Raw genomic sequence first — 26,403 nt, forward strand, 5'->3', positions numbered from 1 at the left:
TAATACATACACACCTATTTATATATCTGTATGTTATATTCTCATGAATTTATATAATACAACATGCTTACCTATAAATATATATATGCATGCATGCTATAAATTTTTCCCCATTTGAGAATACGTCTATTTCAAGTAAATGCCATTAAAAACATCATAACAGATATTTTACTTCTAAGTGAATTCAGTTCTCTGCCACGAGCAAAGTATCACATGGAAACTAAGGAACATGTGAACCAATGTATTTGTCAAGCTGAAGTTGATTTTGATCCACAGTTTTCAGTTGTTCAAACAGAACCAAATCAGATCTGATTTGAATCAGAACTGGTATCGGAACTGGTTTCCAGTGTACTTAAACCAGAACAAAACCAGGAAAGTCATGGAACCATAAAATCATAGAATTATTTGAGTTGGAGGGGACCTTCAAAGGTCATCTGGTCCAACTCCTCTGCAGTGAACAGGGACACCTACAGCTAGATCAATTTATAATTGAAATTTCTCAAATTTTAGTCCAGCATTTCCAGTGTCTGAAATACTATACATTTTAGTCAGGGACTAAATGAAATGAACTGTACCTGAACTGATTAATAAATTGGGTTAATCATGAAATGAACTGTACCTGAACTGATTAATAAATTGGGTTAATATCTAACCCATCTGAAGGTTGATTAGTTGAATATTGACCTTGATCTTCTTCATAAAAACTGCCTAAATAATGATATCAAGGATACTGCAGGAAGACTCAGCAGTAATTACTTCAGACAATTACTTTATGATGTTATATCACATCACAGGATGGTTTTATGCTTAGACTTTGTTTCATGATAAACTGTTAGAAAAGGGATTGATATCTTTACAACATTCACACTAATGAAATACATTCTGTAACTTCACTGTTGAAACTCACTAGATACTATGAGCTCACTGCATTGTACACTGACTGTTCATTTTCTTTTGAGGAATAGGCGAACTATTATCTGAGTAAAAACCATAACCAAATACGCACATACAGCTGAATACACCTGAATATGAACTTTGTTCATGTAAACAGTGTTTACTGTTACTTTACCGGCTGGCAGGCATACTTAAGAGACACAGGATGTGAGTACAAACAGCTTCTTCTTCAAACTAACGAACATAATTCAAAGCTCTATTCAGAATGTTTGGGGACCTCAGAAAAGTGAACTTATGCTGTTATAAAGCCATACAAGGGCAAATGCAGAGTCCTACACCAGGGAGGAATAACTGCATGCACCAATACAGATTAGGGGCTGACCTGCTCGAGAGGAGCTCTACAGAGAAAGACCTGGGTGTCCTAGTGGCCATGAGCCAGCAGTATGCCCTTGTGGCCAAGGCAGCCAGTGGTATCCTTGGGTGCATTAAAAAGAGCATGGCCTGCAGCACAAGGGAGGTGACCATCCCCCTCTACTCTGCCCTGGTGAGGCCACACCTGGAGTACTGTGTCCAGTTGTGGATTCCTAAGTTCAAGGAAACTTCTGGAGAGAGTCCAGCGGAGCACTGTGACGATGAGTGAGAGCATCTCCCTGATGAGGACAGGCTGAGACATAGGACTGTTCAGCCTGGAGAAAACTGAAGGGGAATCTTATCAATACTTACAAATATTTACTGGGCCAGATGGGGCCAGGCTCTTTTTGGTGGTGTAAACCATCACCAAAACCACCACTGCATAGGGTTGAGCTGGATGATCCCCAGAAGTCCCTTCCAGCCCTTACAATTCTGTGATTCTGTGAGCCCTGATTCCACAATTACTTTCTGAAGAGAAGTCCAGGCTGCTCTGAGAGCACTTGAACCTTCTTTAAGACTTACTGTTTAAAAGAAAAAGTGACATGCAGGATGCGAACAGATGATTCCCTCACACAGACTGTCTCTTAGGGCCATGAGAACAAGTAGTTCTCAACATTATGTTACTGAACCCTATACTCACATTTACACTTCCTTTTTGTCAGTTTTTCTGCTTTCCTGTACTCTGTTCTTTAATCTGTTTCAACTCCTAGATAATAGCTTGCTGAAGATGAAGGGAGGGTTCCTATTCCTTCTAAGTGAGACATGATATGAGTTCAGAGATTAAGATTTTTTCACTGAAAAAAACGATTGCCTTGAATGCCACATTAGACTTCCTGAAATCTCAGATGTTTTTAATTACCTAATGAGGAGCAAACTTCAACTAGAAGAAAAGAGGTTGAGGTGGTACAAGATAATGCATATAAACTTCAGACATCCTTCATAAACCAAGCCCTCCAACAACACTTAATAAGGATCCTGAACAAAATGCACCCATTAGCAGCTCATGTTTCTGCTTGTTTTCCATTTTCTCTATGAATCTCCAATATTATTCTTTTGTAGCAGAAGTGCTTACTATTGTCTTCTGTTATTGACAGCTCTCAAGTGCTAGGTTTAAAGTTGCATTTAATCCAAGCCTGTGTTTTCTGTAGTCCAGATATTTTAGCTGAACTTGGTGCTTTGGCAGGAAATTATCTGGCAATTTTAATTCTGCTTTTTATCAGTGAATCAATATAGCTGAAGGACTTGATGGATGACAACCAGTTAATTTTTTAGCATAAAAAAACACTGCTTATAAATTCAAAGGAAGGGAAAAAGAGAGGAAGAAAATGATGAGGCACCAAAACATGGAGCACCACTGAAAAGAGGGTGGGATGGAAGAGAGTAAAAGATTAAGGAGAATTTTTTTGGGAATGGTTGTGGATGTTCACAAAACCTCCCAGTGTCTTCAGTAATCTCATATGCAAATCTTTAGTTGCATACATTATTCCAAACAACCACTGCTTTTATGCTATTTCAAGTATGCAATATATATGTGGGAAAAGAGCATCTTAGCAAGAAATGTGTACCTATGGCTAAATAAATAAATAAATAAATAGAGGAAACATCAATTTCTAATTACCTTGTCATCTCTTCTTCCAGCTTGTTAAAAACGTCTGCAGAGGAATTCAGTCCAGAAGAGTTTCCTTAGAAAGGAAAAAAAGAGTAAATAATTTTGATAGAACAAGTTTAAACAAATTTGTTTCCCCGCATAATTTTCAGCAATGTTCATTACCTTCTTGTTTTGTTTTGTTTTGTTTCTTTCTGAAAACAGAGGGCATTTGTATAATGCCAAAAACAAAAGGCAGCATGCCATATTTCTGTCTTACAGAAGAATAATAAAAATAAAAATCAATGCAGGACAGAAGATAGTCACCTGTGATTTTTCTGTATCACCACAGAGATATATTTAAATGGTTAATTTTTTTTTTTAATGGAATATTCCAGGCAACAAGACTGTTCACATGTTTAACATGTGACATTTGATTTCAGAGGACAACCAAATCTGGTCCAAGAGTGGGTTGATACCAAAGTGGCAGTATCACTCCTCACTTCAGTATTGTTGAGTGCACACCTACCGCTCTGTGTTTGATTTTGTACTTCGGATTTAGCAAAGAAGGTTATTGAGCAAACTGAAACAACAACAACAACAACAAAAGAGTACCTTCATTTATGATAGTATGTTTTCTCTTGGATCAAACAGAACAGTTACGAATTCACTACATGGTATGTTAGCAAGTTGGTGTCGCTGACATCAATAAAACAAGTCAAGATGCTCAATTTTCCCCAGCTGTTTTCTAAATATGAGTCATTGTTCTCTGCACAGGACATATTTTTACCTGTAATATTTGTCATACCAGAAGTAACAAAGCTATCAGTCATATCACCAAAAATTATCATTGCTATAGGGAGACTGGTTCCATGGGCTATTGCCAAGAGAGAGCCAAATATCATTAATAATTTATCTGTGCAGCTGGAGTATCGAAACTGTGAACGAGAAGAGAAATTCATTTTCATTACTAGAATGTTAACACAATGTTATGACTACAGAATCATGAAAGTCAAGAAAAAACTATGAACTGTATAGCTAGTTTTCACAGAGCTACAACTGTATCCACTTTTCAATTAAATTTATAAAACAACTTACATGTACAGAAATAAATTACTCTAATATAACAACTTCTATATAATGAACTTTCCAATCCAGAGGTCTGTACTATTTGAATTTATCAATATATCAAAATATCAACAAAGGGCATAGAGGCTATATAAAAACAGTACCATTTGTTCTTTTGCATTTTGTCATTTGAAATTCAGAATATAGAAAATAATAATAGCATTGTGATAATTAAGGCAGCAATTATTTTTATCATAAATTCATTATTATAGAGTTAGAAAAATTAATCCTAATGTACCATACATATTATCAAAGCTGACTCAATTCCTAAATACCTCTTGCTACCTAACTCAACAGCTCTTCTTTTATAGAATGATAGAATGGTTTGTGTTGGAAGGGACCGGGAAGATCATCTAGTTCCAACCTCCCTGCTATAGGCAGGGACACCTCCCTCCAGACCAGGCTGCTCACAGCCCCATCCATCCTGGCCTTGAATGCTCTGGGAGGGGGCATCCACAGTCTCACTGGGCAACCTGCTCCAGTGTCTCACCACCCTCACAGTAAAGAACTTCTTCCTAATATCTAGTCTAAATCTACCCTCTTCCAGTTTAAAACCTTTTCCCCTCATCCTGTCACTACCTGCCCTTATAAAAAGTCCCTCCTCAGCTCTCCTAGAGGCCTCCTTCAGTTACTTGAAGGCCTCTATCAGGTCTCCTTGGAGCCTTCTCTTCTCCAGGCTGAAGAGTTCCAGCTTCCTCAGCCTGTCCTCATAGGGGAGACGTCATCTTCTTGGCCCTCCTCTGGATCTGCTCAACAACTCCATGTCCTTCTTGTGTTGGGGGCTCCAGAACTGGACACATTACTCCAGGTAGTGTCTCACAAGAGCAGAGTAGAGGGGCAGAATCACCTTCCTTGATCTCCTGGTCACACTTCTTGGTGTAACCCCAGGATACGGTTGGCACTCTGGCCTGCACGCACATATTGCCAGCTCATGTTGCATCTCTCATCGAATGATACTTCTCCTCAGGGCTGCTCTCAAGCCATTCTCCACCCAACCTGTATCTGTGCTTGAGGTTGCCCCAAACCAGATGCAGGACCTTGCACTTGGTCTTGTTGAACTTCATGAGGTTGGCATGGGCCCGTGTCTCGAGCCTGTCCAGGTTCCTCTGGATAGCAGACAAAAGTCCCTTCCAGATCCCTCTAGGTAGCATATAGAAAGCCATTGGATGGATTCCGCACTATTCTAGTTGTATTGATTTAAATTACAGTGTTATTGCTATTGTACAAGTGCAAGCTGGTACAGCAAAGCAGAACTGGGTCATTGGCCAAAATCTTGGGCTGTAGTTCTATCACTATTAATTTCTATATGATTCTTCTTTAGTATACACACTACATCCACAAAAGGTAGAATATTTCAGTTTACTGATAGAGTATCTAGGATTTACTTTGATTAAACATTAACAAGTTATTTTAAAATATAAAGAAAATTTAAGTTTTCTGGAACTTTAAGTACTTTTATTATGCAATTTTTAATTTTAAGTTTAATGTGTGTCATGGTGGTACCCTTTATTGCCAACTGCTGTGACAGCCTAATGAGTAATGGGTCAGATATGTATGATCAGAGTGTGACTCAGGTAATTTAGAGGACAGGATGATATTTATAGTCTTAGATATAAGGACTCCATTTTCATTTTGTTGGAAGAAACAAAATAACATGGAAATCATAACTTATTATAAAAATAAATTGAGCACAAATTTAGCATGATAACTTCCTAAGGGAAAGTTTCTAAGCATGCGTAACAGTAGTAAGATAATTTCTTTAATACAACTACTTCCACCAAACGAATTGCTTGGTTGCCACAGTATATTCAATATTCTGTAATAGAGTATTTGGTAGAGACAATATGATATATGTAGTACTCTTAACATTATTTTAAGCATTTAGAACATTAAACTTTAAAATGTGCATGCATGTAAAAATATGTACACATATATATGTATAGCATAAATCTTACCAGTGCTAACGGGCTGACCATTTGAGGCTTTTCCCCTTTCTTCTTCTTTCCCTTCCTTAAGAGATGTGATAGTTTTAGTGCATTTAAAACCCAACAGTATTTCACAAAAATAATAATGCAATTTATTAATGCTATTCAGTTAAAATATAGTTAAGAAATAAATTATAATTTATTAATAAAATATATTATAATTATATATAATATTATATATAATTTTATGGTTTATTAAATTATACATATTACAACCATATTATATATTGTTTATATAATTACATATATTATTATATATAATTTATTAAGAAAATAATAATTTTATTATTTCTTAATTTCAAACAAACCTATGTAAAACAAACAAGATTTATTAAGAATTCCTGGATGTTTGTATTTAAATCTCCAGGTATGTAAATAGCATCAGCTCCTGACTACTATAAATTCAAATCAAGGCCTTCACAGTTCTCCCATCTCAAGGATACAACAACCCCAAGAGGGGCTCATGGTTCCCCTGCCCAATTGTGGAATTTGTGAACTGAAGCAGTATATATATTTCAAAGCAGGAAAGAAGAAGACAACTTGTAGAATTAAATTTTCTCATGCAGGGGGAGTAGAATTAATTAAAAGTATGTAAAACATCAATTCCCTGACATTTATATTTTAATTTTAACATATTTTTTATCTTATGATATCATATCCAAATGCTTGTTCTAACATCACTCTTATTTTGGAATTGCTTTTCAGAAAGCGATAGTCAATCCTATGGACAATTTGTGTTTAATAGAAAAAGAGCTTCCTTCATCATTCTTCACCAAATGAATATGTCAATGGATGCTAATCATAAGCTGTGCTTTCTGCTCTTAGGCTATCTCATTAAAATAAAATAAATTAAAATATGAAATTCAATAAAATACAAACTAAGTTAATGTAATCTCATATGCTTCCATAAAGAACATGTTTACAGTGTTTAAGAATACTTACTTTTCATCTTCTGGATCTTGATCCTGGTTGGAGTTAGCGATCTCATATGTATTTCCATCGACAGTATGCTTCTGCTTTTCATCTTCAGAATGCATTTTAAATTTATTTAGGATAGTTCTCTGCAAAATAATACTGAAAACCATACAATTATTAAGCAAAGGACAAGAATCTCAGTGACCACTTGTTTGACAGAAATATATACTTATTGAAATCAATAAAATTATTAATGTCACACTTTACAAGTGAATCCTAGCAAAGGGCAAGTATAGACCTGTTGAAAGAAGCAGAGATGTTTTGAGTTTGCTTACAAATGCCTGCATTTTTATTTTACCTACTTGATTGCTGAGGATCTTTCATTTAATTTCATTTGAATGCTAGAAGCATATTTTCTGTAATTCAGTATAAATTATATTTAAAGAATGCTAGAAGCATATTTTCTGTAATTCAGTATAAATTATATTAAAAAAATGAGAAAGTATATGTTTATTTAGAAAAGAATGAAGCTATCTGGAGTTTTAGATGTTAGTGACTTCAATCAAATATCTCAGGTTTAAAAAGAAGCTCATTGACTCACCGTGCACTCACCGTGCAAGTCGTTCTGTTTGCTTCTAGTTCTCTGAAAGATCATTCAAAAATCAACAGATTAATATGACTAGGACAAGCAGCATGGGTGGACTTTGTTCTTATGCAAAACAGAGATGATGAACTGCTTTCTCTTGGTTTTTTTTTTTTTTTTTCTCTCTCATTGCCTCATCTACACTGGAAGTAAAGTGTATGCACTTTGGACTCTGCCTCCCTTTCCTAAAGGGAATATTTAACAAGTAATCACATGTGAAAATAAGTTTGAATAGTCACTTCTCTGCAACTCTGCCTAATTATGCCGCTTAAACCTTCCAGAAATCTCTTCTTACCTTATCACATATGGTGCTGAATGTTCCAGGTGACAGTAATACTTGAAGATGAATCCATTCTTGAGCACCCAGTGAGAATGAAACTGAATAACGCAAAAGGAGTAAGCTAATGTTTTGTTTCTTTCCCCTTCTTCTAATCCTAATCCAGAGAGTAATATAACCTGCAAGGAAAACAGGTTTTTACCATAGTAACAAAATCACAGAGCCACAGCGTGGCTGATGTTGGCAGAGACCTTTGAGTACAGGCGGCCCAGCCGCTGCAACAGCAGGGCAGCCCAGATCAGGTGCCCAGGCCATGTCTGGGCGGCTTCTGAAGATCTCCAAAGGAGACCCCACACACAGCCCCAGGTACCTGTGCCACAGCACAGAGCACTCCTGAGGTTTGGGGGGATCTTCCTGTGTTCCGGTCTGTGCCCATTGCCTCTTGTCCTGCCACTGGGCACCATTGGAAGGAGCCTGGTCCCATCCTCTTTGCACCCACCCTTCAGATATTCATACACATTGGTAGGATAACTCCTGAAGTTATCACGGGCATGTGACAATATATGTCTTGTTAGTAACTAGGCTAGAAATTTTCTCAGGTAGAATTCTCCTGATTCTTTAATGCACATTCAGATTCTAAACTGATTGGAATGGACCATTTGTTGTATTGTGAAAAGTTTATTGGTGAAGTATTTACCAGCATCAGCTGGCAGTACTTCACTGAAAATTATAACAAACAAAGAAATTTGAAATATTTTAAAGAAATTAATGGCACTACTAATAACTGTTACAGTTATTATTTGAATGTATACAGTAAAATAGATATGTTAAACACCTTTACATGTGTGAAATGTATAAAAAGATAAATAAAAAAACCCGTCCTAGAAAACAAATCGATTTATAAGAATTTCTCTGCAAGTTTTCTATCAGTTTGTCCAAACAAAACTTGCTTCATCTGATAATATTGGTTTTGTCCCTTTTAGTCATGTATATCTGTAACCTCAACATTAAAAAAAAAAAAAAAAGTGTACTTTTTAAAATATTTTGGAATACAAAGACTTATCAGAGTGAGGATTACATTAGAAAATGTAATTTGCCATTGTAAGTCAAGAAAAATGCCAAAGGTTAGCAAATAAAAGTATTGCCTGATGATGACCAGTCATCCTGAGATATCTGTATAGACCACTATCTACAGCAATTAATGGGAATATTTCTAGATTTTAACTTGTGTGTCAACGTGCTTTGTGCAATACCATAGTTTATATCTACTTAGCTTATTTCTCTAGAGCTTCTCAACTTTGACAATGATATAGCATCACTATTGCACAAAAGTTGAGGTTAGAAAAAGATCACTAAATCTCTTTTCTAATCTCTTGTATCTCACATTGTGCTGTAAATCATTACCTAACTACCAAGGGAAACCAGTTGATGTAATCTTTTTGGATTTCATCAAAGGTTTTGATACTGTTTCTCACAACATCCTTCCGGGCAAAATATCCAGCATACAGCTCAATAAAACATACAGTGATGAGGGAACAATTGGCTGAGGGGTTGTACTGAAAGGTTAAAGTAATGGGGTTACATGAGGCTGGAGGCCAGTTACTAGTGGGGTTCTGCAGGGCTCCATTTTAGATCCAGTTCTCTTCAGTGCTTTCATCAATGATTTGAGGACTTGAAGGTATGCTGAGTGTATGACACTAAATTGGTAGGAGCTATTGACTTCATTGAGAGTAAAGAGGCCTTGCAGAGAGATCTTAAGAAATTAGAGGGCCGGGCAATCATGAAGTTTAAGCAAGTGCTGGATTCTGCAGCTGGGATAGAGCAGTCCTGGATATATGTACCGACTGGAGGACAAGAGGTGGGATAGCAGCCCCACAGAAAGGAATCCAGGGGTTCTGGCTGACAGCAAGCTGAACATGAGCCAGCAGTGTGCCCTTGCAGCCCAAAGGGCCAACCCTACACTGGGTTGTACCAGGCCCAGTAATGCCAGTGTGCAAGGGCAGGGAAGCTCAGTTGGCTACCTGCTTCTGTGCTCCATTTCCCTTCACGTAAATTGTTTCATTCAAGACAGAACAATACTTCTTGGATATTACTTTTTTTTTTCAGGACCTTCATTGTCAAATATTTTTTTTATGTGAAAATACTTATAGATATTGTCAAGGTTTACTCAGCTCTCTATTTACTAAGGCAGTAGCCTATTTCCATTTACAAGTTTTCAATTTTACAGAATTTCCATTTCCATTTTACAAGTTCTGGATGATATTTATGAATCATTATCTAGAATTTTGAGCAGAAGAACTTTTGGGGTTTTTGAAAGATGACTATCAGATCTCTTGAAATTTCTTTGAGAGACCCGTAATGGTTAAATTAGGGCTGTGATTCTATTTTCAAGCATGATACAAAAGCAGGATTTCAGTCATATCTCTTGGGCACACTATTGCAATGAGAGATTGTACTGTAACAATAAGCTGTAATAAGTGTTAAATCCTTCTCTTAGTGATCGTTTTCCCAGATCATTCACAAGTCTTGTCAGTAACATTCTTCTTGTTACAGCAATTTTTTGACTGCACATATTTGGGAAACCCAGATTATTCTGTACTGAAGCTCACTATTAATTATCTCGGGTTATTTCCACACATTAACTTACCTAAATTGATTTATCTAACCCCCTTTTATGCATTAAAATGTCTAATATTTTATGAATAAATTGATCATCAATTTACTCTGTAACGGCAAACAAACAAACAAAGACATTTAAAATTATGCGTCTCAGGAATTCTGGTGAAGTTTCAACTGCTTATGCTTCCAGAGAGAACTTGTGTTGAGAGATTCTGATCTCACAGATTTCACATTGGTGTGTTGTATTCTTGTATCTAGTGCTGGCCAGCAAAGGGAAAAGCCAATTAACATATAATTTGGAGTAGATAACTGACACAGAAAGTTAATCTAATTTTGAAACCAGATTCAAAACACTGTCACATGATGACCTATTATCTTTTTTTGGAAAGATTTGTAAAGATCTTTTAAAGATCATTTTAAAGATTTTCTTCTGTAAAGATTTTGTAATAGTATCAAGAAATATTAACTTTTCAAAATGTTTATCAAGAAAAATAGGGGGGAAAAAAAGAAACTGAAACAAATAGTTTAAAGCTTTTGTGTATTATCATCAGAGAAAAGGACATGTTAGTTTTTCTTTTATTTTTCTTTAAAGATGGAGATTTGGATTTTCCAATATACTCCAGGTAGATAAAATGGTGGAGAGTGCCCCAGGATGGATAGCAATTCTAGGGCATTGAGCCCTAGGTTAGAACAACTGTGAATGAGCTCTGACTTACGATACTCAGGAAAGTCATATTCCATTTTAGCAGCTTCTCTCCAGATAATCACTGCTGGAGAAGGAACTGCACAGGAATTCTGCCAACTTGGCCACTGCTCTACCAATCAGAATTGTCCTATAAGAAGAGAACTGTCGCACAATCAGGAAATGATAATTTTGTGTTTCCTGAATTGTTTAATATGCTCAACCACAAGATAATTCCTGTAGCAATTGCTTGACATCTTGTCCTGAACTAACCTTCAGGACAATTAAACTTAAAAATGTACAGCAGTTACTGGATAGTTACTACAGACAAAAGTTAGCTCAAATTAATAAACTACAATGCGCTAGCACAATCAACACGCTGAATAAAAATTAAAAGAACAATTTACTGGCCAAAAAGTTCTTGGTGAGGTGGGATAGGGCTAGTTTTCACTGCTCTGGAATAGATCCATGGTGTGGCTGAATTGCCATCTTTCAAATCTCCATTTTTCCCTTCATATTTTATTCCTTTTCATGATAATGTTTTCCCTCTTGAATCCTTGAATTGCTGCCTATCTCCATCTCAACAATCTCATCTCTGTCTGTGATTTTGCTGTTCTTATCTTGAAGGATTCCACTCTATTAACTTTTTTTGCAGCTCTTTCACAGATTCTAGGGATTTCCTCAGAATTCTCAGAGTTATGCGACATTACCTTGGGTCGTAGATAGCTGGGCTGCAGTGGAGGAGAGAAAGGAGGCTACAAAATCAAGTCATTACACGTGAAATGTATAATACTATTAATATCATATCCTGTACAGAAACCAAAGCTACCCATATTCACTTACTCCCTTCTACAGCCCTATTTAAATTGCATTTTATAAATATTTTCACTCTATTCCATGCAATTTGTGAAAAGTTTAGATTACATAGGAAGTTATGAGAATAAAAAATTTTGTAGTTCAGAATCTCCCTATGAACACTGAACTCCAAAGTTCCATTTCTTTGTCCATTTCACAGTTGCAGTTCTTGTCTATCCTCTTTCCATCTCTCGTTCTTGACAGATGGTTGAGTACTGTCACTTCATTGGTAATCTCTAAAAGCAAACATAAAGACTTTCAGACTATCTCACTTAAACTGCCCTTGAGATACATTAGACCTGTCACCCCTTTCCTAATCACAGCAAATAGGAAGAACAGTTTCTTCCATTCCACTTTATAATACTTCTGAAATTTTAATGCTGCTTTCATAAATGCTGTCTGTCCACTCTAGACAGCAAACAAACAAAACAACAAATAAACAAAAGTTTCCTATAACTTTGATTTTTGACATTGCTATTCTCTGGACTCAAAGTGTTTCACAGTATTAGTGGGGATGTGTGAAGCTTCCATATTTCTCACAAGCCTTCACTAAATGCCTGTCATAATGATGAGAAGTGTTTATTTGCATCAGAAGCAATGAATCAGACTTTTATTCACATTAAAAAGAGCCTTTTTTTTTTTCAACAGATATTCCCCTTCTACAAGTGTTCATCAGTCTCCTCCTTCGTTTCTCCTGGAATAAAATCTGCAAACAGAAAAAACTTTTGTTTCAAAAATATGCAAATATTTTTAATTTCTATCACTTATTTGACTTTCCCATGCTACATGGAAGTATTCTCACATATTTTACTTAATCTCATATATTGAATTTTGTTACTTTAGTGAAATGACTAAAAGTAATTGCTTCATTTAATTACTCTCATGTAGGATGGATTATGGTACTATGTCCATGTTTTACATATCTGCCTTTGACCAGGCTCAGATTGTTTTGTCCTGTTTTGCTGTATACTATTCAGGAAATTAACTTATACTGTAAGGTAAATGTGGTTCAACATGGAATGGTGTTCAGTTACACCAGATACACACCCATTAACAAGCTCCAAATCCTTTAAATAGCTTTATCTATAGACACTAGGGTTAGTGCTTGTGTTATCAGTACTATTGCTTCTAGAAGCATACTGCCAATTGCCACAGCTCTTTACACTTCACATGCCATGACAGTCATACAGCCCTGATAGTGAATCCTGCTATATCCTTCAGGAAGATGCCAGTTATGATATCAAGATGTGCCTGCATGTGATCACTTTGCAGTAAACAATGATAAATTATTAACTATAATGGTGCTAAATTATTAACGCTATCACCAAAGAGGAATTAACTCATCATGCAGATCTCCATCCATTAGAACATAAGATTTCTGCATGTGATGGCCAGACACATTACGGCTACAATTAGTGAAGAAGCAATTACCCATAGTCATTGTATTGACCCAGACTAGGTGTTCCACTGTCCAGTTAATATATCTGTGTCTTCTCTTGAAACCCCATCTCCCTTACTCCACAAAGGTTAATTAATCTTAGTTGCCATTAATTCATTTTCTAAAGTCCTATCCAACGGTCAATCAGAGCTCCTTATCTTCCCCAACACTCTCAGGCACAAGCTCCTTGTCCAATTGCAGCTTCAAGGCATCTTTAGCCCAGGGGCTGTCAACAGCTGTAGCTGGTGGCAGAGAGGATGGAAAAAGGGGGTCGGGTAGAGGAAAACATATTGACATTGATCCTAAAGAAGATACATTTTCTAATCTTTCTCACTGCAAGTGTTAGTCTCCCTGTGGGTTGGTTCTTTACCAGATATCATTTTCATTTTCTGCTGCTAGCTCCTGAGTACCTGAAAGTTTCTGCAAAACGTTGATCAGCTATTTATAAATTAATATATAATAGAAAATGTTTCTTATGCATGAGATAATTTACCCTCAGTTAGAATGATTTGTGAGTGGGTTCTTAGAGAAAAATTGTGAAGTGTGGCTCATCCTTGATACCAAAAAACACTTTCTTCACAGAGATGCCAAAATGTCCAAGACTCGTAACTTACTGTGGTTTCTAGTCTGCATGAAGTATGATAAATTTATTCCCATGCTACCAGTCAGATCATCTCTTTTGCAAGCCGCAGCTTCTCAAGTCACTAATGAGAACAATTGAAGTTGCCTCTTCACTGGTCAAACATCACACAGAGAGGGATAGCTGTATAGCATTCAGATGTCAGTTTTTGATTGCTGATCTGCCTTATCCTGTACACTTCACATTTTAAATAACAAAGTTGTTCTCTTTGCTAAATAATATCACACTTTTGCTAATTAAAAACTAAAATGAGTGGCAGTCCTAGAAAAAAAACGTAATAACCATTTTAAGAACTCTATCTTCTCTTCACAGCAACTATCTCAAATATTTTTTTAGCAGCCTCCTTAGAGTAAATATAGATCTTAATATAATTTCATTAATATCCATACTACAGTAACTTAATAGTTTACTTAAACTTTTCAGTGTTCTGAGACAGTTCCTCAGCTATTGAAAATGCCTTTTTTTTTTCTTTTTTTTTTTTCATTTGAATCTCATGCAACTTCTGACAAGATGGCACACTGTAAGATCAATAAAATGTATTCAGAGTTTATTGTTTACAAAGTTTACAAATTGTAAACAAAGTTTATTGTTTTATTCCCAAACATTATCCATATCAAGAACAAAACATCTTTTTCCCACGTGTTTATCACTGAACTTTAATTCGTTAGACTTCTGCCTCGTAAATCTAAATTCCACCTCTTTTTTTGTTCATTTAATACTCATTTCTAAGCAAAAATTTTGTATAAAAGCAACATATCATATTAGACAGCAAAAAGATCAATGATACTTAAGAAGTGATTAACACAGCCAAACTCAGAGAGGGAGAGTTGTAAGCAGAGACCATCCTGCCTAATAAACAGAGAAAAGAAGCAATGCAAAGAGCCACTACGAAGGATTTATCTAATCTGTATGTCTCAGGAGTCTCCCTTAATGCTTTATCCCTTTCCCTGTGTGGACAGTGAAACCACCAGATGATTTCTTGCCTACTTCCCAGACAGAATGTGAGACAGATACTACAGCACAAAGCCAGAAGCACTGGGGGAAGTCAGCGTTCACAGGAACCCTCAAACCATGAGGCTTAAGATAGTGCTATAGTTCCATAAGAGATACCTGAAGGAATGTTGTCATCTGTTCATAGCCAGTTACTTCACCCTTTGCTCCCTAGGCTTCCTGCTTTGACTAAACATTGAGTCACTTGCATGCAGTCCAGTTTACATTCTGCTTGCACACTATGACACATGACATTGTAAAGGTCATGACCTGAGAAAGATCCTTCAACTTCCTTTTATAGACAGCAGCAAATAATGAATGATTAACAGCTCATCCTGTCTAAATAAGGTGTTCAGCGCAGCCCTGGTTCCATGTCACAGTTCACTGAGAGCAACATAGTAATTCACTATGCAACAGTGCTTCAAGCAGCAGTTCTCCACTCATTTGAGTACTCATGTCAAACACTGATACATGCTACTGTAAGAGGAGGTCTCTATTCCACCTTCAGTGCATCTGTGCCATGCAAGCTAGGAATGTTGTTCCAGTAGAAATAAGAGATCCTAGGGTTAATGATCACAGAATCACAGAATTATAGACTCCTTGAGGTTGGAAAAGATCACTAAGATCACCTCCTCCAACCGTCAACCCATTCCCACCATGCTCACTGAACCATGTCCCTCGGTGCCACATCTACACATTTCTTGAACACCTCCAGAGCCAGTGACCCCACCAGCTTCCTTGGCAGCCTGTTCTAATGTATCATCATCCCTTCTGAAAAGAAATCTTTCCTAATATTCAACCCGAAACTCCCATGGCTCACTCATGGCTTGTAATCAGTTCACAAAAATGTCCATTGCATTGGCAGTGGACTACAACAGGGCTGGGTCCTATAACCTACACTGATGATGGAAATGATGGAAAAGAACACATCTGCCTGGGTCATTCCTGAAACATCTTGCCAACTACCAAATATGCCTATTATTGTGTGTGGCAGGACCAGGAAGAATTTCTCACAAACCAAATCAGTAGTCCAATTCTAACATATGCGTATGTCAAATCATACTTTTACAAGATAAAAAAAAAAAAAAATGAAGTGGTTGCTGTGATACTTCATCTTGTTCCAAATGCAGATGCGACAGTGAACACTGTCACGGTGGGTCACCTCACGGGACAGAATTACCACCTGTTTTCATATTCAAATACACTGAACTCTTTAGGAGTAGTAGGTCTCTCAGGGAAGGTATACGTACATGCTTATATAAGTCCTAGAAGTGAAGATAACTGTACAGCATCATGACTGCCTGAATGATCTTTTTGTATTCTGGAGGTTAGTTTAGGAATACATAATCAATACATTATGGATTTCACTTTTCATTGACCCCTGGCAGCCACATAGACAATTTTTTCTGGGTTCACACAAGGGTAAAGATAGGAAAGGAGAGCAATGCCTACTCCAAGATTTCATAGTAAGATGTTCCCTATAAACATTTGAACCCCAAGAGTGAGTCAAATTTATTATTCTGTTTCTCTTGATGGACTCCAACTATGGCAGTGATCAAAACATGTTTGTACTAGTCTGGTAATAAAAATAGTGTCTTATTTTGACAATGGTTAACCAAGTATGATGATCTCCTTCCAATGGATTGCATGGTTAAAGATAAGAGCTTGATTATCATGCCATAATATATGAGTCACAGGTGTGCTAAACCATGATGAGAGACAGGGAAAGCAATAACAATGCTTTTCACTGGGGAAAATTCCCTTTCTTCTTCATATACATATATTTATAGGAACAATATGTATATATACATGTAAAAAATAGTGATGAACTAAAAAAAAAAAAGAAAGAAACATGATAGCAAAATATGAGTAGAAACAATAGTAAGCAATGTTATGAAAACCCTCTCTTGTACATCAACTTTGATCTGAATGATGCTAAAGATGGACTTGTGTCCCTCTTTTGATCTGTGTACAAAATACTGTCCTAACAATGTTTAAGAGTGGGTCCTCAGTTTCTAATAGCTAGGTTTACCTTACAGTTAGTGCAGTGAGCCATTTACTAACTTGAGGACAAGTGCTGAAAGCTGTTCTCTATAGATGGATTTCTGCACACTCTAAGAGGTCTTTTACTTCTGTAACATTCAGCCAGGACACAACTGTCAGTTATTCAGAGCAATACACATAATGAATATGTTAACATTTCTCTTTCTGGCATGAAACAGGAAAACACAGTCCCCAGCTCTCTTGAAAATTATGTTACTGTGAGAGCAAAATAGGCTTCTGTTAATGAGTGACACAATTGCAACCAAACCAATGGTAAAAATAGACTCCCAGCACTGTCTACTCCTTGACTGCTCCTAAAACATGGGATAGGATAACAATAACAACTGATCTGACTGCAGCACAAACAAGAGTCACTGTTTAAACCTTGGGGCCAGCAAATTCAAAAACTTGCACGATGTAGCTTGCAGACATTGAGAATTAGCTGGCCTTATCTAGGAAAGATTGCATATCCCTTAAATGTGCAGCATCAAAATGAGGTAAGATTAGCTGCTACATGGTAGGAAGAACCTCCTGTAGAAAATTTACTAAGTGTCATCTCAGAGCAGTTATCTGAGCCCTGCAAGGAGATTTAGCTAGCATTTTATCGCATCCCGAAGAACACTACAAGAATCCTTGAAAGATTGTTGGGATTGGCATACAGACATTGATCCAAGTATGCTGTGGAGTTAACAGAATCGCAGTACCTTCACAGAAGTGTTTGTGCAAGGGATAAGTCAGCAAGAATACTTCTGGGACATGTGAAATGAGAAGAAGGTACAAATGAGAGAGGCTGCAAGTTCAGTCTCAAGAAATGGGCAAGGTAATGAAGGAAAGAAGCAATGCAAGGAAAGCTCAGTCCTGAGGGCCTGGCAGCAGCTCTATCCATACTGTAATTTCAGAATTTCAGAATATGGTATTAGGGACACACAGCCTCTGTTTAAGAGTAAAGATCAAAAGAAAAACAAAAAAGAAACTAGTCCCCAGTGTGGGTTATCTCTGTGAAAAAGGATGTGAAAGAGTAATTGCAAAACAGGACACCACAATAATATCCTTTAGGGAGCACCAGTGGGAGTTCAGAAGAGCAATAAGGTAAAATTTGAGAAAAAGAAGTCTAAGATATGAGAAAATGAGATAGAATCTATAAACTCTTTCTTGGTTTGCTTTGTCTATCTATAGAAGAAAGGTAAGGAGGAAGAGTGTAAACTGTAGAATATGACAGGCTCCTTTCAGTGAAGCCCACAGGCATAATCTCATCCTCTCAGTAACAAAGGCTAAGAACAGTCTGCACTAGTGGTAAAATTACATACATGACCAATGAGAATGGCCAGTAACAATATTAGTGCTAGGTGATCAGGGAGAGGACATTAACTACCTCTATTGCTATGAGGTTCACAGAAACTATAATGTCAATAAATGGCCTCCAAAGAAAATATTTCCATTTGGAACTCAAGAAAGCGGGAAAATTATAAATGTTGTTTCATACACATGAAAGAATGTTCAAGCACCTGTAATTGAGGTCTCTGCCTGCAGTGACATAGCTGCCAAGTTCTGGAGTACAGGAGTTCCTTTGAGCCTAGGAGTGGAAGGACTCCTCTTGTAAATAGCAGAGAAATATTGGCACTGTCCTGATGAAACAAAATGCTTTAGCTACAGATTTTGCTACGGATGTTTCTGAAATTGGTACTGACCAGTGGGAGGTGAGGGTGGAGCGATTCCTGCAGGTCACTGATGCATTGTTATTAGGAATCCGGAGGAAGTAAAAACACTAGATATTTGGGTAACAGAATTTCCTTCAGTTTTGTATGCCTGTGAGTTAAAATGTGGAAAAATAGAAGCTGTGTATTAATTGAAGGTCCAGAGCCTCCTTCACACTGAAAAAGATATCAACTCCCTCCAGAAACAGAGGAAGGACACCAGCTCACCATCCACAGCTTACAGAAAGCCAAGGTCCAAGTGCAAAGATCTGTATTTTTAAATCTCATTTTTTCTATGCATTGACAAGAAGTCTAGCAGTGGATTTTTAACATTTGTATGAGTAGCCATCTCTCAGGTTGTCTGTGACAAAAAGGCATGTGAAAATTTGGTAGCACTAAGCAGAATATCTCACTGATATTTTGTTACTGATTTAGCCAATGCTCTCTGTGTAATTCTGCTACCTGAACAAAGGCAGTACCAGTGAGGGAAAGCAACAGTGCTTCGTTCAAATACCCTAAGACTTTCAAGATCAAATACTAGGGCTGCTCCAAAAGTAATGCCTCCTAGTTCATTGTGTTGGCTCACAGTGTCAGAGGTGGATGTTGGTGGTATGGCAGTAGAGGCTGAACCTTCCCACCAATATCCCTTTACGTTTTGTTGCAGATGGCAGCAGAGGGGCACTCTGTCAAAATGGTGTCTGACATAGGAGCATCTAAGAAGCAAAGGCATGGAACTGAATTCCTTCATATGGAAAAAATGAACCCGCTGACATTCACCAATGCTTGCTGAATGTTAATGGAGGCCAAACAGTGCTTGTGAGCACAATGAGGTGGAGGGTGGTATGTTTCAGCAGTGGTGACAGTGACAGTGGTCCACTTCTGCTGGTACAGATGTTTTCAAGTGTGGCATGAAGGTTCTTGTTCATCACTGGTGAAGATGCAGAGCTAATGGTGGCGACTGTGTTGAAAAGAAGTGTTTTGTAGCTGAAAATTTGCTCTATCAAACAGTGTTATTGTGCTCTTTGTATCTGTTGCAGTTACCATGGAAATAAATAGGGGACATCAATTTCACAGCGACCTATGCAAATTAAATGTGGATTAAATTATTATTAAAAAGTGTCACACCACATCATACGTGGATGATATGTTGGTACATGGAAAAAAAATTGGTGTGAAAATATGGGAAAATACGAAAGAAGCCATCAGCATTATACAAAACCCAGGTTTTAAAGATAATCATGATAAAACGTAGTTGGAACAATCTGAAGTAAAATGTTCAGGAACAGTATTAGATGGAGAAGGGAGAGCAACACTGGTATCATCAAAGAAGAACTTATCCGGCAGTTCAACGCCCACAGGAATAAGTGTATAATATTCACTTTTGCAAATGCTTAAGTTCTCATGAGAACATCCTTTTACTTGCGTATATTTGTAAACCACTAATGAAGAAATCTCATGACCAAGCACAGAAAGAAGAACAGAAAGAAGGAAAACCTCAAGTTCAAACCCTGTCTGCGGCTACCTGAATTATTTTAAGATGTTTCATGTTCAGCTAGACATTGCTGATCTAGATTTCAGGACTTCGCTGTTTCAAGAACACACTACAATAAGAAGCAGGTTACAGCCTTTGACTTTAGAGTCTTAAGGTAAATGGGAAAGAAATTTACTGCACATGAAAAGACAAATTTAACACTGAGATAGGCATTTGATCTTACAGGATGTATCACTAGAGGTGGTTTTGCAGTAATATGTATCAAACAACATGCTCTGCTAAGCTACATAATCAGTTGAAAAGTACAAGCCAGACAAGTATCAAACCCTAGCTTAGATGGATAAACATTGGCTTCTATAAACTAAGAAATTTCTGTAGAAGACAACAAGGTTTTAGAATCAGCTCTATATAGCCTGTTAACCAGAAAAAGAACATAAGTGTGGTTTATCTGTTTACGTATATCTTACCTGTCAACTGTTATCAGATAAAAGCTCTGTTGCTGACTTTGTGCCACAGAATATTCAGCATGGTTCACAGACGGGTCCAGTTTTTATGAGGAAGATGAAAAATCCTGTATTAGATATGCAGCAGCTCTTGTGAAACGTAAGGTGTTGTCTTCTTTCAGCAGAGTAGCTCTGCAGAAGCAGCAGAGCTAACAAGCTCCACTAACAACATTAAAAGAGGAATCTAAAGGAAATGACTTGGCTTTGTACGTAACTTCAGATGGCGTATGACAAGCTTTAACTATTTGGCTACCAATTCAGAGTAATAATGACCCGCAAGCACAGTATCATAATCTAAGAGGCTACTAATCATGAAAAGGAAGTCCTAACAATAGTTCCAAAATAAAAACAGAAAAAAAAAAAGAAAACAGCCCTAACAACTCAGTGAGGAAGAAGAATATGCATCGTGTGTAAAAGCATTACCAAAAGAAAACACACAAATGCAGTGGAATTGAAATAGCCTCAAGCAGATACCCTTGCTCAGGTTGCAGTCATTCCATTAGTCATAAAATTTGAATATCCATATTGAAAACAAAATAGAATAGTACAAAGTTATCAAAGATCTAACTGCTTTACAGCATGCAAATGAGGGAACTGAGGGGTGATTACTAAAGAAGCTAATAGATGGGTGAAGCACAGAGAAGGGTCCTGACTTCTATAGGCTAACTGTTTGGTGTGGCCAGATAACAAGCACTTGGAATCATAGAATCACAGAATCATTAAGGTCAGAAAAGAACTCACCAGTGCTGAGTACAGAGGGATGATCACCTCTCTGATGCTGCTGACTATACTATTTCTGACACAAACCAGGATGCCATGGTCCTTTTCCTCAGTGCAGCTTTCCAGCCACTCTGCCCCAAGCCTGTAGCATTGTGTGGTATTGTTGTGACCAAAGCGCAGGACCTGACAGTTTGTAGATAAAGAGCACTACATACACATCAAGCAGATCTGTTACAGTAGATGCAATAGATGTATGAGCAAAATAATCCAGGGGCTGCTTAAATGCAAAAGGGAGTATTAGAAGATGGCTGGTTGGCCCAATGTTAAGACAGATGGGTACATAATTACTTAACTTTTGCAATTGTGAATAAACCCACCTGGAGAATAAAGAAAATAAAATATTTGAGAATTCAAGAACTACAAGCTGGGATACAAATGTACTACACGAAAGTACAAGTACTCTCAGTTTAATCACACCCACCACCATGTAAAATGGGGTTAAATATTATTTTCTAGTACTATATTCATTGACAAAATGAATTGAGACAGTGCCAGTCCAGAAAGCTACAGCAAAGTCTCCCAAAAAGTAAGTATTTCATATTCTATTTTCCAGATGTGATTTAAACCAATAAACTGATTTGGAGCAAGGACTACAGGGGTAGTCATGAAGGAATTATGTGGAAATAAAACAAAGATTTCACATTACTGGTAAGTCCTAACTCATGGTAAACTGAATCAACCAATGGACCCACAAAATTAGTGCTAAGCAAAATGCTGAAAAATTATGGAAAATTTGGGATACCACATCACCTCGGCATTTTAATGCTCTGTGGGACAAAACAGCTTCTTATAAGTTCATGTGACTTAGAGGTATACCTTGGAGAAAATAACAATAATAATTCAGCCTAATGTTTTAAGTGAGGAGCAGATACAGACCCTGAGCAAACACTGGTGTATGGGTTGAATCACAGCCTGAACCTCTGATTGATCACCTGAGGTGAGCACTGAGTCATTCATGGGAGCACAGGTGAAGGCAATTCAGCTGTGTGACCAGAAGGAGTGCACCTCTCCTAGACCCCATTTAAGGGCTGACTGCCTCTGGAGGGGGATCTATTTCTAGAGATTGCTTCTCATGAAGTTGCTCATGAGCCTCTAGCACAGGTGAGTATGTTCATTTATCTGTGAATGTCTTTTCCAATATGATAATCTCACTAAGCCTAACTTCTCTGTATACTTATTGATTATTCAATGTTCTACAACATTTGAATTCTTATTGACCTTACAAATGGGAAGAGATTAATGTTGTTACAGTAAATCAACTGGAAAGGTGCACTCAATGCATGGATAAACAGAAGCGAACAAACCACTACTCTGCAGAATGGAAAGTAGGGTAGAAAGTAATGTTCCATATTTCCCATGGGAAAAAATTCAACCTCAGAGTAAATTGGATGGATGGACCAGTTCCAATTACAAATAAAGCAGGGCCTAAGGTGTATCAAATAAAATTCCAAAACAGAAAAGTGCCTAAACAGTTTTAATGTAATCACAGAAATGTAAATGAATTAACAGTAAGATGTTTTAAGTGTTGCTATTTTAATAATTTATAATTGCTTTGTGTTTAACTGCCTATATATATATATATATATATATACACAAAAGAAGATCCTGAAGCTACGCAGTTGCAAAAGAGCAATACAGAATTTGCACAAAAACCATGAGAAAAGACTGGAGGAGAATGACACTCTAGCTTCTTGCTCAGAGCCTTAAGTCAGCAGAGTAGGACACTGTGGATTCAGTATCAAGGCACTGGGAACTGAGTTTCCATCCCATCACTGACAGGAATATTTTCCAAAGGGACAGAGATTTGGGATATGGTTTCAGAAGAAAGATAAAAAATATATATATCTGCAAGTAATAAAGTCAGGAAAATAAGAATAAAGGATGTAAAATAAGTAGGAAAGGTGCCTGGCAAAAACAGAACAAGTTATAGTCTTAAAAATACATTAAACAATGCTGGTAGCAGATGAGATCTTCTTTTGAGGAAGAAAGGACTAAGGAATATAAAAACATCAGAGTATTGCAAGGAAGGAAGTGGAGAAAAGTCATCCAGTCCAGTTCTGTCCTTAACTGAAGAGCTTTCAGTTCTGATCACCTTAACATCAGCAATTCAGACCTTCAAGAACCATAGCAATCAACACAGCATACACACATTCAGTTGCAACAAGTGATGCGCTGTTCTTGGATATACAGGAAGAATAACAAGATTTGAATTGCACACCACGGGGAAAAAGAAAGTATCTTAACTTAGATTTTTATTGTTTATTGCCTTATCAAATGAGGCCACCAAGTGGCAATGTAAATATTTGAAGATGAAGGAAAAGTGCAATATCTTATAATAACTTTAGAACATGCAAAAAGAGTCATCATGAGAAGTAAACATTGATTAAAGTTGTATGTCAGAGCACATAAAATCAGAAGTGATCTCATTTACGATCTGTAAGTGCAGCTTACAAAAGCTGTCTTCAGTATTCAAATCATACCTTCAAATACTGCTTTCCCATTAATTTCAGGCAAGCAACCTCCAACTAAATTTCAACAAGTGTTAAAACTCATAGATGTAGACTTGCGTCCTTCCTGTCCTTAATCACAAATGTGCTTCATACTTCAGTGTTTGAAGTGATGATTGTTTTTTTTCTTGGCTAATAATAGTTTGATTAAGTTGTTTGGTAGAATTTAGGTCATGGTCTTATTCTCCATCTGTTCCTGATTGTTTCCCAAGTATTCTCTAAAAAGGCATATGGCATTCTGGTTTCCTCAATTTCTTCTACCTCTTTCACAGAATTAAATATCAGTAGGATGCTAGAAAAAGACAGCAGGTAGGAGTCCATCTCCTAAAACAACCTCAAGCATTAATTTTAAAGGATCTTGTATGAAGACTTTGTAAGACATAAGAATAAGCAATAATGATGAAGAGCAAGATCTATGAGTAATCTGACAAATTTGCTGATTCTAGAATTCATGTAGGAAACAGATTTGCAAAAGTGTGACTGGAACTTCAAATGATGCCCATGAGGTTTCTGTACAAAGATTTCAGTTGATCAAATACACTCAGATTTCCACAGGATGATGACAGCAAAACAACACACAAAACACAAACAAAACACAACAATAAAACCCACAAAACTTCAGAGTTTATAGTTAAGCTTGTTTAAAAAAAAAAAAAAAGCATGAATGCCTCTCCTACATATACACAGAGCAAACTAGCTGAATGAAATCTATAAGATGTGCTCCAAACTATCAGTAAACTCAAAGATTTTCAGCAATACAAATGTACAATATATCACATCTTAGAGCAAGTGCTTTACAAGCAGTTTTCATTTTGCTCCCAAATGACCAAGACCATGAATCAGAGTTGTTAACAACTCCATTTTCTCCTACTGCAGTCATGATAGTCTACTTGTGGGTTAGTCCCTATAGGCAGCAAAGTTCTGATTGCTCACTCTCCCCTACAGTGGTGTAGGTGAAGAGAATTGTACAGGCAAAAGCCAGAACAAAAATTAAATACATTGCATTGAGTTAAAGACAGCTAAATAAGCGAAGCAAAGCAGTGCATGCGAACAAAGAAAGCAAAATATGTATTCACTACTTCCTGTTGGCAGGCAGACGTTTAGTCATTTCCAGGAAAGCTGGGCTTCATTACCTAACAGTTACTTTAGAAGACAAGCACCGTAACCCCAAATGTCTCTTGCTGCTCCTCCTCTTCTGAGTTTTATGGCTGGGCACGTCACGTGGTGGAGCATCCCTTTGGCTATTTTAGGTCAGCTGGCCCAGCTGTGTCCCCTCCCTCCTTCTTACTCATCCCAACCAAATTGCTGGAGGGCAGTGTGAGAAATCTTGATGCTGTGTAAACACTATCAGCAATAGCTAAAACATTGGTTTGGTCATAAACACTGCTTTGGTCACAAATCCAAGTTACAGCATACAGGATGCTCTGAGGAAAATTAACTCCATTCTAGCCAAACCCAGTAAACAACTCCATAGTATGCTTCTTCAAACAGAACTGAAACTTGTAAATATTGAATGTTTGGAACTGAAATTCTGGAGTCATAGACTATTAAGACACAAACTCACAGAGAATGAAGTCTAGTTTTTATTTTTCAGGATGTTTATGCCTTCAGAAAATAATTCCAGTGAATGAATTCTGTCAAGTTTGAATGGAGATCACATCATAGCCTTTTTGATTAAGAAATATCCTTCATGGAGTTCCTGCCATTTCAGTTATACAAATAATCAACGTAAGAGGTATCTTTTCATTAACTGAAACTCAGTTAATCTGGAGAAATATTTCTGAGTCTTTTACTTTAAGATGTAGTGTCATGCTGTTCATGAATCTAAATTGCTTTTAACCAATTAATATGCCTCTTTGTTTTTACACCAGTCATAGCTGTGGTATTTATTCATAGTGACACTTCAGTAATATTTTCTGAATGATTTAATAATGCATCCCAGTTTCACATTGTTAAAATGAACAAGTAGTTAGTTCCCAGTATGTTTTAATATGCCTCTCAGAATCATTCTTTACTCATTCCCATGCTTTACAGAGACTGACTTCTAAACAAAGCCGTATACTCTAGACTCTCACACGGCTCTTGGTATGTTCCTACTATTTTAAAGTTAACATTAGAAGCAACCACTCAAACTCTGTGCATCACTTCACAAGAGGCAGTGTTGTCATTGTGCATTTTGTTTTCAGAAAAAAATACTTACAGTGCTAAAGTTTGTTACAAAATTATAGGGATTATTCTATGACAATTGTCAGATTGTCATTGTCAGTGAAACAAAACAATCTAGGATGGAAGTGACTGACAGAAATCATTTTTCCTGCTCAG

At 37.0% G+C, this 26,403-nt stretch overlaps 1 protein-coding gene across 6 annotated transcripts in view; it reads right to left on the reverse strand.

Annotated features, from left to right (window-relative positions):
• Window positions 1-25,259, reverse strand: part of ABCB1 (ATP binding cassette subfamily B member 1) — a 50,614-nt gene extending 25,355 nt beyond the window's left edge. For 2 of the 6 annotated variants that reach the window (XM_040675528.2, XM_025147035.3), the window contains exons 1-8: window positions 20,759-20,974; window positions 15,183-18,911; window positions 7,857-8,017; window positions 7,520-7,561; window positions 6,946-7,077; window positions 5,974-6,028; window positions 3,681-3,828; window positions 2,924-2,987 (exon numbers count right to left, since the gene is read on the reverse strand). In XM_040675528.2, the coding sequence (XP_040531462.1) occupies window positions 2,924-2,987; window positions 3,681-3,828; window positions 5,974-6,028; window positions 6,946-7,077; window positions 7,520-7,561; window positions 7,857-8,017; window positions 15,183-15,200 (620 nt within the window). In that variant the 5' untranslated portion in view covers window positions 15,201-18,911; window positions 20,759-20,974. Of the gene's footprint in view, window positions 1-2,923; window positions 2,988-3,680; window positions 3,829-5,973; window positions 6,029-6,945; window positions 7,078-7,519; window positions 7,562-7,856; window positions 12,231-15,182; window positions 18,912-20,758; window positions 20,975-25,214 lie in introns of those variants that run through there. The other 4 variants (XM_046918396.1, XM_046918384.1, XM_046918385.1 and 1 more) reach the window with 4 other exon arrangements.
• Between the last annotated feature and the right edge of the window lie 1,144 nt (window positions 25,260-26,403).

This window comes from Gallus gallus, chromosome 2 (assembly GCF_016699485.2).
Source record: "Gallus gallus isolate bGalGal1 chromosome 2, bGalGal1.mat.broiler.GRCg7b, whole genome shotgun sequence".
Lineage (NCBI taxonomy): Eukaryota > Metazoa > Chordata > Aves > Galliformes > Phasianidae > Gallus > Gallus gallus.